Source organism: Notolepis coatsorum (genome assembly GCF_963971535.1).
Source record: "Notolepis coatsorum genome assembly, chromosome: 14".
Classification (NCBI taxonomy): Eukaryota; Metazoa; Chordata; class Actinopteri; order Aulopiformes; family Paralepididae; genus Notolepis; species Notolepis coatsorum.
Window position 1 is genome coordinate 54,791,617 of NC_140178.1, and position 16,389 is coordinate 54,808,005.

Below are 16,389 nucleotides of genomic sequence, written 5' to 3' on the forward strand. Positions count from 1 at the left end.
TTTAGTGTCATATTTAGCACATTGTCATGGAATGCACCGCTTAGAACCAACAGGCTGGCTAGGATAACTAGCTTGCACGGCACTGTTTTATATATTTACGTGCCGAGTATGTGTGTGTTTTGAATTCTGAGGCCACGTTTATGGTAGTGTGGGATATACAGTGGACGTCGTTTCAATATATTGTGGCGGAAGAGAGTATTTTAGTGTCATATTTATTGTCATGAGATACTCCGCTTGTTGGCTAACGTGCGCAGACTGATGACGACATCAACTCGACTTGAGACATTCGCAGCAGCATAAGAAGTTAATTAAACTTGACAGACATTATATCGACGATAATTATCGATATCGAATTATATGAAAATAATTTTATAATTTTATCGCGATAACGTTTTTGGTCATATCGCCCAGCCCTAACGTCCCGGTCATGTAGTAAATTCTTCAAGCAAAGCCGTTGCAGTGGCTTAAACAATGAAATATTGTGCACTTCACACGTTCCTATAATTGTTTTGTCGAAACAGGAAAGCCTGTAGCCTGTACTTCCGTTTAGACATTTTAAGAGGCATATCTTTACCAGCCTAGGGTACAGTAAACTCATTACAGAATAAAATCAGAGCCTCTAGGAGGCGGTAGAGTATTGATAAGATCCGACGTTATCAGTTCTGCTATCTGTAGGTAGGGGTGGGAATCACCAGTTTCATCATGATACGATACGATATCGATTTTTTTGGACAACGATACGATATTTGCCGATATCACAAAGTCTCTCACGATACAATACGATACGATTAGATTCAGGTGCCTGCGATCGATATGAGATGATATCATATGCCCATTTAACACAATCAGTAACATTTAGATCAACAAAAAAAAGGTAATGAAAATATCATTTGACATTTGTATTTTTGAGCTCTTCCAGACATTTAAAGGAAAATCAATCTATTGTTTTTAATACAAATAGACCTCCTGTTCACTGTAAAGTGCCACGTTTTTATATATTGAGCTTTAAACTTTAAGCTAAATTTTTTTTGGAACTCAAAACTCACAACCTCCCTCTCCCAAACCGTTCCTACAACAATTTGTTGATGTTGCATGATCATGTATAGGCCTACATTTATTATGTATTATATTGTTTATGTTTAAATAACATTTAAACATCAAACTCCTCTGACCTCATCTGGTCTTTCCAAAGACGCGCGCACACACACACACACAGAAAGGGAGAATGCTATGCTGTAACATCTACACACACGGAGCTACTGCTGTTGTTCTTGGACGGATATGAGACTCGCCACAGGATTTTCAAAATAAGAGTATCGATATGAATCGATCTTATTACATCGCATCAATCCGATTCGATTGTTGATAATTACATCGATGTATCGATCTGGATATATATATTTATTGATTGATATATATTGCATAGTATTTGTATATCGTTTGATATCCCTTGTATATTCCTTGTACATATACACGGAATGTCCCTTTAGCCTAGTACAGACCATAATATTTCGTTCTCCTATTGGACAGCGGTCCACAGGCGCCAGAGCCATGCCTCCAGAGTCAGGTTCAAGGCCACCGTCAAGACATGTCTGTACATGCCCGGCCTTGCCCAGGGATACGAGACAGAAATGAGGTTGGCACTAGATTGTTCGCCGTGCATATAAATATGGCGCAGGTGAATACAGAAGTAGAGTTACCCAATAAGTTGAAGCCTCACCCACGATACTCCGTGCGGTGAAGTATGGCCTGTTTGGCCCCAAATAGAGCATTGAGACCGCGTGCGAATTAATAACTGAATTGTCAGAGTTTGGCGCTATACCGTCGAGTGCGACATATTTCTATTAAGTCAGTAATAGTCTATTTGTGTATAGTGTATCGTGCGGCTAAAGTTCTACAGTGACCAGCATCACCAACGCTTCCTCGTACCAGCTAGAGTGCTTATCCAGGCTGGGCTGCTTTCATGGCGCTTTCACCCGGGGAGACCTAGACGAGAACCGTGTGGACATGTACACTGGATTGATCTGCCCGGCGACTGCATGGCCCTTTGCGGCTGGATTGTATTTGTTTTGGTCCTGTGATTTATGGAGCGGAGAATCGCCGACGCCTACACGTGTTGGATTTACCCTGTGAGGAGACCAGTCGAGTCTGCGCCTCGGAGAGCCTGAGGCCGGCTAGCTTTCTTCACTGTGGAGCTACAGTCTACGGAGAACAGCTGTATTCGTCTGTGGATCAAGAGACTATTGCACCGTCTCCTGTACTTGGAGTCTCCTTAGTCATCGTTGACCAGACTCTCTACTACCGACAGATCCTCTACCCCTGCTGGCTTACAACCGGGGGGACCCTTCCAGTATCTCCCGCTATATATTACTAGTGTACCATAGATATAATTCCCTAAGATTCAGGTTGTATAATTACCTCCTGCGTAACCAGAGAATGGACATTCATTATTGATTTGCCTACGCACATTCCTTTGCCTTATAAGCGCATCCAAAGTAAAATACAGAGAAGTATATTATGTATCTTTTGCTGCAATAAATACTTGATTACACCTGTGTGTGGAACCGATTCATTGTGGGAAGTGTTCATCATATTTATATATCATGTACTGTATGGCCAGTAATTAAAGTACATAAAGCGGTAGTGGTTTAATGATACCATACTTATCAATACAGTCAGGGAATTGTACCCCTCAGTTACATCAACCATGTTTAAATTCCCTGAGTGTCAGTTCTTAATGGAAAGATTCGTTTTCTGCTTGAAATTATTATGTTTCTGTCTACATTTATTTAGACTAACATTATTTAAATATTGAGTGCAACTGTGGTGGATTACGTAATTCGGTGAGTTGGAACTATCTATGGGTTGGCGCGGGTCCCCACGGACATTTTAGCGTGTGGCACCTTCAGCTCCGGTAACGTTAGGAGGAGTTCATAACATCAACATGCAGTGGGACAGCGGTAATAGTCCCGGTTGGAGTTAGTAAAACAGTTGTATGTTAGCCTTCTTGGATGTTGAATAAACGCCTATCATTGTCTTTAAACACCCCGCCTCTCAGACTCCCATTTCCTCCTCTGCTACAGTAGCTAGTAGTAGCTACGGTGACATTTCATTGACTGTACAGTATTAGCTTGCGGGCTGCGTCGGGCTACCATAGTTAAAACGTGCGTTGTGTTGTACAAACTGCTAACGCTATGGCAAGATGTGTGTATGCCTATGTAATGTTAACGGCTATGTTTTTAAAGTGGTAATGAAGATTGATTTATATTGTGCGTGCCATTTTTACACAAACTGACTAGCACCTGGCTGCAGCTGGACCCTATTGGGCTGCAGTGCTGCTGCTGCCTGCAGCCAGTGCAGAACACCGGCTCCGCCAAATGAATTTTTTTATTTGCGCGTCATCTGAACCGTACGATACAGACGCTCCATTACCGGATAAATATATATATATAATTAGTAAACTGTCGGGGGCATTAAGTGCCCCCCTTAACTGATTTTCGAGGGCATTTTGTCCATTTTCAAGGGCATTATGCCCCAAGCCCCCGTTAATTTCGAACCCTGCTGTATTGTATAGTTTTCATTCGTAAGCTTAGCAATGGCATTGTATTGTATTTTAGTACCTTTTATCATGTCCATCTATTATCTATTCTATTATTTGTATTTTCTTGCACAATCAAGGTGGGCATGGTCACCTTCATTTCACATGTCTTGTGTATGTATGTGACTAATAAATCTCTTGAATCTTGAATGGGCCAGTGCTCCACTTGTAGTTATGATGTTAAAGACTATAATCCCCACAGAATTAACCACATCATCACAATGTCACCCCGGTCGCAGCTATGGATGCCCCCCGAAACCCGGTTCTAAACGGGAACCGGTACTAAATTAGAAAAAAACTGAGTATTGATAAGCTCCGACGTTATCGGTACTGCTATCGGTAGTCTAGGAGCGGATTAGCTACTGAGCTAACAGAGTGTACCATCCATCTGCGACGCAACGGTGGCAGCAACAGTGGACACAGAGTAACGTTATGTCGAGTTCATACTACACTACACATATGAACTCGACATAACGTTAACGTTACTCCGTTTCCATGAAGTGTTTAATTAGCAGCAATCTGTTGTTGAAAATGTAGCGTTAAACCGGAAACGGAAATGAGGACAGGAAGCCGTCATGAAATCGTTGTAGTCATATTGTAGTCTTTTAGTCTTAATCTAAAAGATTTTAACAAAGTAAAAAGCACCAGCACTATTGGATAACTGAGTCATGTTTAGGGTTGGGCACCGAGAACCGGTTCTAATAGGACCCGGTTCCTAACTTCCGGTTCTGGAACATATTTTTTACTTTGTTAATTAATACCCTAGTTACAGTACAGCAACCAAATTAAACTGTATCAAGTCAACTGACAATGTGAATAGTTTGAAAAAAAATTAGATTTTTCACACAAAAAAATCTCCTGCGAAATAAACTGTGACCTGTACCTCAAATAATCTGAATCGAGAATCGTTTAGAACAGGAATCGAAATGGAGAATCGGAACCGGAATCGTTCAAATCCAAACGATGCCCAACCCTAGTCATGTTTGCTATGTATTTCTTTCTTTAGGGGAGTAGGACATTTGTTTCACAGTTTTAGCATGATGTTTTATAGATGGCTAGGTTAAACACAGGTTTTTGTTTTTAAGAGGGGGGTTTGATTTGATTGAAGTCAAGTACAGATATAACCTTAAGCCGTTCAAATAAAATAATAATCTAAAAGAAACTATAAGAGTATCGATAAAGTACAGAACCGTTAAGCACTATCGACTATCGATAATAGTAGTATCGATAAAATCCTAACGATACCCATCCCTAGTCGCAGCAATGCCAGGCAGTGCCATTCACTCAAGACTAGGGATGGGTACCTTTCACATTTGAACCGATACCGGTACCGGTACCTGTGAATCGATACCGGTACCCAACAGTACCTTTTTTCGGTACTTAAAAATGTATTAATTTTTTTTTTAACTTTTTTTTTTACTTTTTTCTTTTCATGTCAACGTTCACACGCACAATATATGCTTACCTAGGATTTGACTTGATTCAACAACAAAGCAGTCGGAGCAATGACAAGCCGAAAACTGTCGAAATTTAATTTACCTACCTCAGTCGTAAAAAAAAATCCAAACTTCAAATAACTACAATTTCGACAGTTTTCGGCTTGTCATTGCTCCGACTGCTTTGTTGTTGAATCAAGTCAAATCCTAGGTAAGCATATATTGTGCGTGTGAACGTTGACATGAAAAGAAAAAAGTAAAAAAAAAAAAAAAAAAAAAAAAAATTTGGTTTCTCACTTGATTCGATACTCGGTAGTACCGACGTGTTTCGGTTCGGTACCTCAAAAGTACCGAATTCGGTACCCATCCCTACTCAAGACGCTAGGGCAAACCCACCCCAGCAATTTCACGATACCTGAAAAAAGCATAATGCTGCATAATATTTGACCCCCAATTCCCATAACAGCCTAGCGCATAAATGGGGTAAGATTCTCGCCTTGAACGGGCAGTGGGAAAGGGGCTTCACTCCGCTTTTGGAAACAGGAGCCTACAAGATGACGTTGATGAAAGAAGGCTCTGGTTCATTAAGGAGAACTACGCCAAATTTCAGAATTCATACATGTTATTCCTCTGGTCTAAGACGGTACAAACAAACATTTGTTAAAATGAGCAACTCTCCCAAATCCAAAAAAAAAGAGTGGTAAAACTCAAATGTATGTCATCAAATATAAAGTCTGAAGCTGCTCCATAGACAATGAATTGGGAAAGATTTTTATAGATGACGGAGCACCCAGGGGAAAGTTCTGAGTTCATTGAAATTTTCTGTTTCAGAAGCGAGACCACTACTATAGAATAAAGCTAAATTGAATATAAAAAAGAAATACATTCTGTGGGTCCAAAATTCCCATTCATTGATAACATCACAAGTTTGATTATCTGGTTTCTGGCTTTGGGAGAAAGTAGCTCATATTCACAAATATATTTCCCCTTTAACACTTTGATTGCCCAACCCGAGAATATTCTTTTTTTTCTCTTTTTTTTATATTAGCGATCTGAAATCATATTGCATCAAGCGAGCCTACCGTTGGATATCCAGTCACCCCAGGCTCTCAGATGTGAAAAAAGCGCCCCCTATCGTCTCCCAGATGGTAAATCACCCTTTTGGATTGGACTCAATGAAAGTGAATGGGAGAAAGGATTTCTGACTCCACATTTTACGTCTCACTCATGCAGCCGGGGTTACCAGAGTTCATTCTGGAGCCGCTGAGCAGCGAGGATTATGTGTTCTACTGTATACACGGTTGATCAATACAATTATCGATTTTTTCGAATGGTGACCAGGAATTGGAATATACCATTTGATGTCAGGTAAGGAATCTATGTTATCAGTCTTAGGATAATCAGACTCGTTTTCACGGATATATAAGCGTTTCACCTATATGTGATATAGCTGTTTTGACTGTAAAAGCCATCAGGAAATAAGAGCAGCGATTATCAGCGCGCGGCACGAGTGTGCGTGCGCACACATATACTATCAATCATCTAGCGTTTATTTGAACCCGCTTCATAAATAGGCCGACAAATGACAACGTTCTGGAATATTCCAGTAAAAGGCGATTATCATAGAATGGGTTGTTTTTTTCCACGAAACGAGTGATTTTCAAAATGCTATCAAATGGAAATGAAGCGATAAAAAAACAATCTGCCTTGACAATGTTGACTGGAAAATGAGTCTTTGATAAGCGACGGGCAGATTAGACACAGCCATAATTTAAAACATAGATTAGGCGATATTAACGTTAACATTGGAGCGGATTTGGGCATTCAAGGGACTAATACGAAATTAACCTTGGGCACTCAAAGTGTTAAAGGAAAACTCCAACATTTTGGGAAATTAGTTTATTTAACATCTTCCCTGGAGTTAGACAAGAAGATACATACCTTTTTTGTCTCTCTGAATGCATTAGGCTTAGGGAACGCCCGCACCGTTAGCGTAGCTTAGCTTCACGTTCAATAACATCAGCATATTATTTACCCGAACGTAGCAAGCATTACTCGTTCATACTAGCTCAGTTCCTTCCGTTGCTCATAGAGCCCGGAGTTTTACCCATTCTGCAATCTGTTAACCCTTTCTCTGCCACGCTTATGTACATCCTTATACCATCCTCTGCCAGCTCTATTTGTCTATGGAGAAGTTCCCCTTCTTTGCAGGGCTATAATTTTTTAAATTGTATTGCTAAATTGACATTACTATGGCCCATTCAACATCAATTATCTATCGTTTAGGATGTAGCAACATTCTACTTTTTCATTCACATATTCATACTAAAATACAATCTAAAGTATAAATATGTTATCGTTTTCTGCAGCATTCTGCAGAACGTGATTTATAGCCCTAAATGCATTATATTGATGATCAAATACAGTTTGATAGCGATCGGCGCCAGATAAAAAATTTCAAATGTACGTGCTTCTAGAAGTTACTACTCATCATCTGATGTTGACCGGATGGGGGGGGGGGGGGGGTCGTTTATAATTCCGTGGCCAATGTTAGATGATTCATGTAGTGTGGGTGATATGATCATCAGAGCAGTTTGTATCGAACACGGTAATAATAAACACTGAAACTTACCCCAGTCTCCTCGGGCCGTTGGGCGATCAGCTTGGAGTAGAAAGTTTCCTATTATGGGATGTTGATCTAGATGAACCATTTCCAGGTTGTATAATACTATATACGTCCAAATAACGTTTATTGAGTTAGGGCGAGCGATTGATTATCCAGTGTGTCGAGATGGAGCCCCGGGAGCTATAGCGAGTGGTCGGACCGAATTTGGATGAGCACCACTTTCTGTTTCCGGTTTGCTGTTTGGGCGATCCGCCGATTGGCCACCAGATGGCGCTCTTGAACCGTTGGAGAGTTGAGATCAACAGGAGATCTCAAGTCTCCGTTGGTGAAATATGATTGCCATCACAGATTTTTGAAATATTGATCTCAATGACGTGTTACGGCGTCATTGGCAGATTACGCATGGCGGAGAATGACGTGTTACGGCGTCCTTGGCGATTAAAGGGTTAATAAAGTTTTCAATCAGACACATGTATAGAAAGGCTTTGTTTTATTATAACATTCGTTGCAGTAAAATCATTTTGCCTCGTTTAGTCATCCTGCGGAGCTAAAAGCTAAACGTTGGACGGGGATCTAACGTTGTTGTTGTAGAGCTCAGCTCTCGTCAAAATCAATGGCGGACAAAAGCGGAAGTAAAAAATGTATACACGCTTGCCGATTGGTTGTAACAGCAGAGGCGGGTGCACGCGGTGTGTGACGTAATTGGCAGAATCGACAGTCAATCAAAATTTCATTGGTTGAGAGCTCTGGTTGAGACAATAGTATCCAGCTGCAGCCCGGTAGACCATACTGGGAGAACTAGTATCTAGCTGCAGCCCGGCAGACCATACTGGGAGAGAGATAGTGCTATTTCTTGAAGTTTCCTTTTTTTAAGTAAGTAAAGAGGCCTATGTTCATATCTGTGAGCACAATTTGTAACACAAATATACAGTAGTTTCATAAAAAAATATATATATATATATTAAAAAAAAAATCATATCGCATCCCTAGAGGCCAGTGTTTGTTTACATTTTCATTTCATTCAAAGGATCCGAACAGATTGAAGTTTATGGATACCATGACTGTGGTAAGTTTTCATTTATGTTTTTAGATGGAAGGCTGTATTCCATCGGTCTAACGTTAGCGAATATTGTGAGATTGATGAATAGGACAGTCACAACGTTGCTGGACTATCGACCTAGTTAGCCCCTTTAATGACTGCGATGCACGGCTACAGGGTTTGGGCGAGTGAATCCACACTTGTGGTATTAGTATAACTTATTTATTGTGTAACGCTAGCCCCTCAAAACTTACCACAGTCATGGTATCCATAAACTTCAATCTGTTCAGATCCTTTGAATGAAATGAAAATGTAAACAATGGGTTAGGACATTTACAGGGACCAGTTTCGAATTGCAGTCTCCCGTAGGTGTTCCTTGAGTGGTTTTGAAAGTGGGTAGTGATTCACATTCCTTTACAGCTTTTACAGGAACGTTTTAGAGTTGTATTTAGAGTGTATTTCGTGACTGTGGGGGACTGTAGGGAACTTCAGGGTAAGATCTGACCCACTTCCAGTGATGAAGCTAAGCTTGTTCCTGTTTGCGGCAGCGTTTCCGTTAGCCGGTAATTACCGGTATTTGACCGGCAAAATCTGTTGAAGTCCGACATATTTAATCTCTCCGGTCTTAATGTCTGGTGAAAATAATTCCCTGAGTCTAAGCACAATTTGATTATTTGAATTGTATTAAAATAGGCTAAAATTAAATAGCCTATGCGATGAACGAAACAATCATTACATTTGTTTCATCGTTGCTTCTAATAATGACAACGACGTGGTCAGCGAGAGCTTAGTGCTGGGTGTGCAAACTTTTGTGAAGCTGCAGAGCCGGAGCAGCAGCAGCACAATGCAGTACTCCAGCAGTACTCCAATTCAGCCATTCCCCAGAAAAGAGCCAATAACAGCTGAATCTGCATCGACATACTCTCGCAAATAAGTCATTGGGAGGTGGAGAGAGAGAGTCGTCACGCAAACCCACGATAATGTTGCCGTCTCTCTCTGTCAAATTTCTCAGTTCTTCGCTTGATATAATTAATACAAATGTCCAATATAACGGAATTCGTTAGCTCATAAAAATGTGATTATAACAGACTGTTGTTTATTAATGTCGGGCGACTGCCCACAGACACCTATTTGATTTAAAGTCGGCAGCAGCACGAGTCTCAGGACTTATTTTATTTGGAATATAATGACTTTATACGCAAAAGTAGCCTAGTTTTAAGTAAAAATATTATAAATCTACATGCCTTGATGATGTCATTCTTTTGTTTTGTTGTCATTCTTTTGCCTATCAATTGTTTTTAAGCTCAATAAACTCTGACCGGAATTTCTCTCATTTGACCGGTAGATTGAAATCTACCGGACACTGAGGCCGGCAACAATTTTTTCTAACGGAAACCCTGGTTTGCGGACGACTCAGCCCTGCTGGTCTCTGACAAGAACAAGTTACAGGTTGAAAAAACCCTCAGCTCAGAACTAGGCAAAATCTGCATATGGCTCGCTGATAACAAACTATCATTACACATGGGCAAAACAGAGTCCATTCTCTTCGGTTCAAATAACAAACTCAGCAAGACCGACGGCTTCTCAGTTACAGTGGGTGACAATATTGTCACAAGGAAAGAAGATATTACCTACCTGGGTTCCATCCTAGAGGCAAATCTTTCCTGTGACAAAATGGCATCCAATGTAATAAAAAAAAGTCAACCAACGAACTCGATTCTTGTACCGGATCTCCTCACTGGTAAACAAGAATACCCTGAAGACTCTGGCAGGAGCACTCATTCAAGGGTACTACGACTATGCTTGCACCTCATGGTACCAAAGCACCTCAAAGGCGCTAAAAACAAAATTACAAACATCTCAAAACAAACTGGTCAGACTACTGCTTGACCTTACTCCTAGAACCCACCTCACCCCTGCCCACTTTGACAACCTAGGATGGCTTAGAGTAGACGACAGAGTACAGCAACTTGCAATGGGCCTGGTCTACAAGATACACTACACAACCAAGGTACCCATGTACATGTCAAAATACTTCCCAAAGGTCAGTGAATACCACGATCACAACACCAGAGGGAGCTCCACAAATCATGTTAAACCCAGATTCGGCTCAAACAAGGGACTAAACACGTTTCGCAATTATGCCACATCAATGTGGAACGCCCTACCCAAAGCTGTAAAGGAATGTGAATCACTACCCACTTTCAAAACCACTCTCAAGGAACACCTACGGGAGACTGCAATTCGAAACTGGCCCCTGTAAATGTCCTAACACAACCCCCTCCAATGTACAGTAAATTACCAAGTATGGTCTTGTCCAGGGAACAAAATAAGCACCCGCCAAGTGCCAAATGCGTGTAGATTTAAGGTTTGGCGAGTAAAAATGAGAGATCTGACCGCCACCTGGCGTGTAGTTCATATCGATACTCTTATTTTGAAAATCCTGTGCGGGTCTCATTTCCGCCCCAAGCGCAGCTCCATTCATAATATCTATCGCTCCGGCAGCTAGCAACGTTCGGTTCATATGATACTCTTATTTTGAAAAACCCAGCAATTCCGCGAGTCATATGATATCCGCCCAGTCCGTGATTGTGAAAGCAGAGCAGCGCTACACAGCAGTGTGCCTACACGACCCGAAATAAGTCTGTGGTGTTTTTTTTTCTTCTCACAACGGGTCAAATGCATCAACATGCTTTGCACCGTCGCCATTCCTTTATCAAGTTTCAAGTTCAAGTTTCAAGTTTCTTTAATAGTTGTCATACAGAAGTACAGAATACTTTTATACAAAATGCTTCTTACAGTTACGCTCCAGAGACTGTGCAAGACAAGATAAGTATGAAATAAAATAACATAGTATAGCATGTAAATTAGAAGTAAAAAAAAATTAGGTCACAGTGTTCAGTATAGACATATGTACAATGTTCGATGCAGAATAGACGTATCTGAGTTACCATATAATATACAATACTGTGCAGTGTACTAATACAATACTATATAGTGCAAGGCAGAAATGGGATGAGGTGCAATTTAGGTACAATTTACAGTGGGTGTACGAGTTGTAGTGCAAATCCTTTATCAATAAATATAAAGTGTGTTTGTGTGGTTTAAGTGAGTGTGTGCGTGTGGGTGTGTGTGCTGTGTGCATTTGATGGTTGTTGCATAGTGTTTATTGTTCGTTTAGCAGCCTGATGGCCTGGGGATAGAAGCTTCTTCTGAGTCTTTCTGTGCTCGCCTTAAGACTCCGGTATCGCTTGCCTGACCGCAGCAGTTCAAAGAGGCAGTTGTTCGGGTGGCTTGAGTCCTTAATAATTCTCTTAGCCTTCCCCCTGCACCGCTTGTTGTAAATGTTCTGGAGGGTGGGAAGCCCCCCTCCAATTGTGCGTTCGGCTGAACGTGTCACTCTTTGTAGTCTGCTACGGTCTTGTGCAGTGCTATTCCCAAACCAGGAGGTGATGTTGCCAGTCAGGATGCTCTCTATTGTACATGAGTAGAAGTTCCTAAGGATCTTCTGACTGACTTGGAACTTCCTTAGGCGCCTGAGGAAGTAGAGGCGTTGTCGTGCCTTCTTCACAACACTGTCAATGTGTGTGGTCCATGTCAAGTCCTCGGATATGTGGGCTCCGAGGTACTTGAAACTGTTCACTCTCTCAACCGGTGCCCCGTCGATGCTTATGCCCACATCGCCCGAAATTAACGTTTATGTACCATTACAATCACTACAACGTTAGCATAAGCTAACAAGCTAATCCTGATCAGAGGCAGAGGCGCAGAGCCATAGAGAACAGCAGACACAGTGTGGACTGGGGAAAGGGAAATGGGGGGCACTCTCCCCTTCCCTGTGTGTGTGCGTGCGTTTGGAAAGACGATGAAGTCACTAGTCAGGACTCAGGACAGGAGTATATTATAGTAAACTGAGAATTACTGAGGATGGACAGATAATGTTGATATTCAAATATAAAAAAGTTTCGAGAGGAGTGGAAGTTTGAAGACAGACTACAATATGATGCAGGGGTGGTGAGTTGAAACAGTGTGTGTGTCCCGACCCCACTTCTATGTTTCAATAAATTATTTGCATTTCAAACTATTAACGCTGACTCATTCCTTCAGTCCACTCAAAATTATGCTAATATTCCTTATGTTGTTTATGATATTAATTGAAAATAGCATATGAGAGTATTATATAGTAATAATTAACACATGGCGATATACTAAAAAGCTATTTATAATTTTTGGCTGGTAAAAATTTGCATGGCTGGTCGTTTTTAAAATCTACCAGCCAAATGGCTGGTAAGTCAAAAAGTTAACTCTCAAGTCAACTCTTTTTTCTGGACTCTTTTCGTATCACAAACAGTACTGTATTTGCAAATCTGGTATGTCATAAATGTATAGATGTAGCAGTACTGTCTATCTGTATGTCATAATTATATGTTACGATTAATTGAAAATGGGGGACCCTGATGTAAACAAGACGAAAGTCTTTCTTTGGTCTGCATCCCCTTAACAATTGTATGTATTGAGCTGTACTGTACTGTACCAATTCTGCAATCTGTTAATAAAGTTTTCAATCAATCAATACGCTAACGGTGCGGGCGTTCCCTAAGCCTAATGCATGCAGAGAGACAAATAAATGTATGTATCTTCTTGTCTAACTCAAGGGAAGATGTTAAATAAGCTAATTTCCCAAAATGGAGTTTTCCTTTAAGCTCAATCATTGCACAATACCTTTCAAAACACCCAATAAAAAAAATCACTATGCAGAATTGCAGTCAACATTAACCGTGAATATTTAAATGCCAACTCTGGTCTCATCATTACCTCTATTCGACCTCGTTTGTCGGTGAGTTCTCCCTCAACATGGCCATGCCTACATTGTTTTCCAAAGACCGAGGGCACGGCAGTTGTAGTCAGCTTCCTTTTGTCACTGCCTCCCATCAATTCCGCTCGCATATTCCTCTCAAAGTCGTCCGGTGTAAAATGCAAGGAACACACGCGAAGATTCCGTCGCGTGTTTGCCGCTGTGTTCTCGTCATATTTGGGGTTTTGTATCGCTCGGAGCCACTCGTCACACCGTTCAACATATGTCGGCAATCGGTGGAAGCTAACTCCGTTTCTTATCTTCCCCCGGTCATCCTCGCAGCCGGGCACTACACAGCAAGACGGCATTTATCAAAAAACTAAAACAATTAGTAAATGACCGTAAATTACGCTATTTGATCAGATGTTGGTGTTGTTCGCCATGGATGCATGACCCTCCATTGTTGACGCGCGAGATGCGGAAACGGACACGCGCAAGCCCCCAGAACGTCGCACGCGAGGGGTGATATTAGAAGAAGCATAATAATAGTATTTCACATGATGCAAACCACAGCTCCTTTACCAGACCGCACCACTCGCAACCTAACGTTCAATTAGTCGTGAAATGCTCGAAACCCAGCGAATGTCCACCAGTGCAGTTAGTGTGATGAAGACATGACTAGTAGTGTGGGCTGAAGAGATACTACATGTTACCTGCTCCTGGGTGATCTGTACGCTGAGGAGAGGTGTCGGCACCGCGGTGCTCTTCAGCAGAGGTCTGCGCACAGCGCCCTGCTTGTCCTCCGCATAGTCGTCCTCGGTGAAGTGCGCGCTGCACACACGCAAGTTCCGTAAAGTTTCACTCGGTGTGTCGAGGTCCATGTTGAGCGCGAGGAGCCACAGCCGTGTTCTCTTCAACGTCCATGGAAATCGATGGAATCGATACGGTGACCATTTTCGGTCTTTGTTTTGACAACCTGGGTACACACACGACCGTGGCATTTTTTTTAAATTCACCTAACGTATAATTATATTATATCGGGTGGCTGTCTCTCTCACGTTGAATCGTGGTTGTAGCGATTATTCGCAGGCGTCTCAAGCGGTCATAAGCCGTGTGGTGCAAATCCGTTCCGCTTGCAGATTTTTTGTTGCGATTTATATATCCGGGTCACAAACTAACGTGATAAACTAACAATACACACATATATATATATAAAGCTGATATTTGCATTTCAAAACGGTACGTCAATCCATCGTCGTATGTACGATCACTTTCCACAATAATTTAGAAACACGGACTGCCCTGATACGAGAAACTACCGTCAGCTGCTAGAGGCGTAGACAGGCGATCAACCAGGGTTCAGTCAGCAAGACTGACTTCCGGCTCAATCATTTTCTTTCAAAATAAAAGCTAGTATAACTCCAATGCATTAATAGAAATGGTATCAGAAATATATAATCATAATATTAGGTAATATATACCAACCATGCATCAATTCTGGACTTTCTGGAAATGGGGCTATATTACAATAGGTGTATTCTTTATGGTTAGGGTGCAAGTATCACCAATAATCTATTCTATAACATGCAATTTGTCACAAAGGTAATACAACATCTCTGAGAGTTGAAGGGTACATTATTTGGTGGTAATCTCTGCTGAATAATCTGGGGCTTCATTTAAGTCTATTCCAATCACCATCATATATTTTATGCAAATCCGATAACAAATATATCACTTGCTATTTGAAACATGGTTTGAGTTTAAGGCACTTGTTATATCCAAATTACAGATAACAAAAGGTGATAAACTAACAATATATACAAAGCTGCATTTCAAAGCCGTGACTTCTCCTTAACACTTTGGGTGCCGGAAAACGCTTTACAGCGTCATTCCCGGCCATGCTCAAGTTGCCGAAGGACGCTTTACAGCGTCTTTAATATCAATATTTCAAAAATCTGTGATCGGATTCATATTTCCCCTCCGCTGGCCTGAGATCCACCAGGAGGACCCACTGAGCTCTCTGGCGGTTCAGGAGCGCCATCTGGTGGCCGATCGGCGCAATCGCCAAACAGGAAGTGCTGTGGAGGTTGTGCTGGTCGGCCATATTACTTCCGGGCACTCGGTTTGGCTGCCGGCACTCTGGCTCGTCACAATATATAGCGATCCATTGCCAATAACTCGATAAACAACATGATTTGGACGTATATAGTATTATACAAGCTGGAAATGGTTCATCAGGATAAACATCCCATAATCGAAAACGGTCTACACCACGCTGATCGTCCAACGGCGCGAGGAAGATCCGGTAAGATTCAGCGTTATTTTTGAACGTGTTCCATATAAACTGTTATGATGAACATATGACCCACACTAGATGAATGATATAACGCTGCCCACGGAATTATAAACGATCCCCCGCCCATCCGGTCATCATCAGATCATACGTAGATCATTCTAGAAGTACGTCCAATTGAAATTTTTTATATCGCCCCGATTGCCATCAAACTGTATTTCATCATCAATATAATGCATTTGGGGCTATAGATCACGTTCTGGAGAAAGCTGCAGAAAGAGATGAAAACATACTTATACATTAGACCATACTTTACTATGAATATGTGAATGAAAAAGTTTAACGTTGCTACACAATGAACAATACATATAGGACTTTGAATGGGCCCTAATAATGGCAATGTAGCAATAGAATTTAAAAAGTTATAGCCATGCAAAGAAGGGGTACTTCTCCATAGACAAATAGAGCTGGCAATCTATGGTATATCATGAATTTAACCCATGGCACCCAAAGTGTTAAAGCTCCTTGCGCTCAACGTGGACCTCAACACACCTACTGAAACGTTACAAAACGTGCACATGTGCAGCGCTCATTTCACAGAG

The 16,389-nt window shown here is 41.4% G+C and overlaps 1 protein-coding gene across 6 annotated transcripts in view; it reads right to left on the reverse strand.

Moving 5' to 3' along the window:
* LOC311241088 (uncharacterized protein) overlaps positions 1 to 16,389 on the reverse strand; it is an 87,787-nt gene that overhangs the window by 54,036 nt on the left and 17,362 nt on the right. For 2 of the 6 annotated variants that reach the window (XM_084329781.1, XM_084329779.1), the window contains exon 1: positions 14,208 to 14,800. The exons of the other annotated variants lie outside the window; for them this stretch is intronic. In XM_084329781.1, coding sequence (XP_084185907.1) covers positions 14,208 to 14,495 — 288 coding nt within the window. In that variant the 5' untranslated portion in view covers positions 14,496 to 14,800. Of the gene's footprint in view, positions 1 to 14,207; positions 14,801 to 16,389 lie in introns of those variants that run through there. 6 annotated transcript variants of the gene reach the window in all.